Raw genomic sequence first — 3,209 nt, forward strand, 5'->3', positions numbered from 1 at the left:
TAAATGCAAAATGAAAATTAACAACTCAATCCAAACACCATCTTTCCAGCCAGCTCGACGTAGGACTGCAAATTCATACGAACACGAGTTCAACGCCAATTAGCTCCTCCTATAGAACATAAATGGAAACAAATGAGTCTTAGAATATAATTAATCAATGAAAAACATAAACTCAGAAACATTCAAAACATATAACTCAGTAAGAAAACAATCCTAAAATCACTTACCATAGATAAAGCAGACAAAGGGACAAGAAAAGGCTAAACTAAAGCAAATCATCCCACTAGCGAGCAATTAAGAAAGCGGTCCGCTTTAGATTCGGAATCTGCAATAGTTTCGTCTATCCTGGCAGACTCATCCCTTGCTGCAGCCAACTTCTCCTTGCAATCAGCCACTTCAGCACAAGCTGCTTTGAGCAGTATTGCCAATCTGTCTTTATCTATTTCCTTTTCTTTCAGTTCTTTCTCCGTGTTTTCTACCTTTTGTCTACTAAATTCTCTTTTCTCTTTTAGCATGCTAGTCTGTTTGAGGACCTCTCTTGCCTGAAGTATCTCTACCAGTCTCTGGTGAAGCCACTCAACATCTACATTTTTATTCTTCATATCATCCAAAAGAAGAATAATATCTTGTAAATGATCTTCATTGGTCTCACTGATTTTTTTTTCTTGCAAATCGATGATAATGTTGCATATCATCTCCAGCAACTTCGAACGGTATTTAGTTGTCACTACCGTACAGTTTTTAAATATGTCTCCATGTTTACTGATAATTTGCTTTACTATGGGCATCAATACAAGCTTCACTTGATATTTATCAACCATGTCCTGTGCTAAGCCCTGCACAGCCGAATTAACCTCATTACCTTTCTGCAAATTAATTACTTGGGTCGGGTTAAGACTGGATGATGTAGACGAATGTCCAACCACATGTGCTTCCCCTGCATCTGGTTTATCAATCGTGAACCTCGTCGCAGAAGCAGAATTGCCAACATTTTCAACCTCTTCGTTCGAGCTCCTTTCGGGTGTCAATGATGGGCATTCTAAATAGCCTGCTGGAGGTCGATACGCCTGTACAAAATCAAGTAATCAATAAATCAATGAATCCATCTATAGTTGCTCTTGTCAGTAGCAGAAATCACAAATGCTCATAAACTAAACCCTGCCATACACACAAACACAAAATATGTATTTATTTCATACATAAATATTGGCAGTGTGAAGTTGTTGGAAAACATCAACAGTAGAGGATTGTCCTCTTAATGATCTAGTTTGATGTTGACTAAGCTTCTTTGCGGATCTCAAGGAGGCACGGCGTGAACGCGAAGATGTCCTTCTAGAATATGGAATCAAACGCTTTCTGCGGGAAGGAGAGCCTTCCCAAGAATCTGACTGAAAATTGTGCATTAGCCAACAAGTAAAACATTAGAAATATAATGAGAGTAGTTCAAAAGATAGCTGGGTCATTGTTATTTTGTTAATCTTTTTTATGTTGCTTACATTTCCTAACAAACAAAGTATATATACATTTACATTTTAGAGTACCAAGTCACAGTAAATTTCATTGTCTCTGTATTTGCCATTACCAAAACATACAACAACAACAACAACCAAATTTTTAACCCACTGAGTAGGGTCGGCTACATTTATTTATTAAAAAAGTGGAGACACAAATACAAAATTTCTATATATGGAGAGCAACGGCAGGCACTCAAATTGCCTCAACTCTCAATATGAATGCATCCTAATATGAAAGCAATTGTTCTCTCAAACATCCATGGTATGCTTTGCTAGTGCTTATAGCTTATACCATCATTTTTTATTATACGATAAAGTGAGAAAAGTGTAAGAAATTGATCATGACTCAAGCGGTTAAATCAAGAAGCATTGTGGGCAAGCAAAGAAGGATATGGAATTAGTTTCCAGGTGTAGGTATAAAAATCAATCTTCACCAATAACTAGGACACTTATATTTTTCAAAATATTTTCAAAATTGGATGCACTAAGAGAGAGCTTTGGTTGATCACAATGTTTCATGTTGTTATTAAAACTTAAAAGTGAAAGCAAAGCAAAGCAATTAATACAACATGTAGAAAGAAGTGACTTTATATCATAGTTATAAGATTCTCTCGTTTAGCTTATGATTGTGTATCGAATTTCACATTGTACCACGTATCATGTCATCATAAATGAACCTTATAATAATAATGTAAAAACTGACAAACACAGGTACCACACACCTTGTAACTATGGATAGATAAGATGCATGGCTTACTTGTTCATTGAGTGAAGCAGAATGGGAAGAATCCTCAGCTACTTCAGCAACCTTCTCTTTTCTTTCCCTATTATTGTTAGTGTTGTTGCTGCTTGTTCCTTCTGTATTTTGTTCATTGTTTTTGGGTTCAGCTGCTTTTCCTCGCTTTCCCTTGGGCTGCATGGTACGGTAACAGAAGCAATAGAGAATTAAGAACATTTCTTTAAGATCAGAGTGGTAAGGTAACAATAGTATTTCATTATTTGTGAAAGTGATGTGATTTCTAACGCCTAGAATGTTATAATTATAATGAGTAAAATAAACTACTACTTACAAACCAAACAAAAATACTTCTTCAACTAAGATTATATATAAATAATGGACTTCTACATATAGTAAACATGGATTTAGAGTGTCCAAACTCAGCTCCAAAATTGTCAAATGGGATGCCAAATATGCACTTAATGTTAGTCAATGAGAAGAGAAATAAGCTACGTACTCTTTTAATTCTCAAATATTTACAATAATTTGATGTAGTAAAATTATTCAACCTTTTTCTTTGAATCGATGAGAACTCAACTATTATGGAGCTGATCTTGTTGCATGTATCAAAATAAATAATCTAATAATAACATCTAAGAGGACATAATAGTGTTACTTTAGTTATTTTCATAACCACAAAAAAATCATTTATATTTCCCATTTAAGTTTCTCCCTTGCAATTCCGGTCCGACCATATTAAACATGGTTAAACAATAACAACTTGGAAAGTAAATCGAATGATTCACTTAAAATTAAAAAAAAATAGAATACTACTATAACATCTTAATTTATTTCGATTCAAACAAATATGAAAAAATATTACTTCAATATAATTATATACAATTATTACTTATATAAAATTTCGAATTTATATATGATGATATAATATATATATATATATATATATATATATATAA

General features: G+C 33.6%; 1 protein-coding gene across 1 annotated transcript; it reads right to left on the reverse strand.

Annotated features, from left to right (window-relative positions):
- Nucleotides 245-1,158, reverse strand: LOC109362079. Its single transcript, XM_019607647.1, has one exon. The coding sequence runs from the start codon at nt 819-821 to the stop codon at nt 276-278; it is 546 nt and encodes a 181-aa protein (XP_019463192.1). The 5' UTR covers nt 822-1,158; the 3' UTR covers nt 245-275.

The sequence above is a fragment of the Lupinus angustifolius genome, chromosome LG12 (assembly GCF_001865875.1).
Source record: "Lupinus angustifolius cultivar Tanjil chromosome LG12, LupAngTanjil_v1.0, whole genome shotgun sequence".
NCBI classification, from domain to species: domain Eukaryota; kingdom Viridiplantae; phylum Streptophyta; class Magnoliopsida; order Fabales; family Fabaceae; genus Lupinus; species Lupinus angustifolius.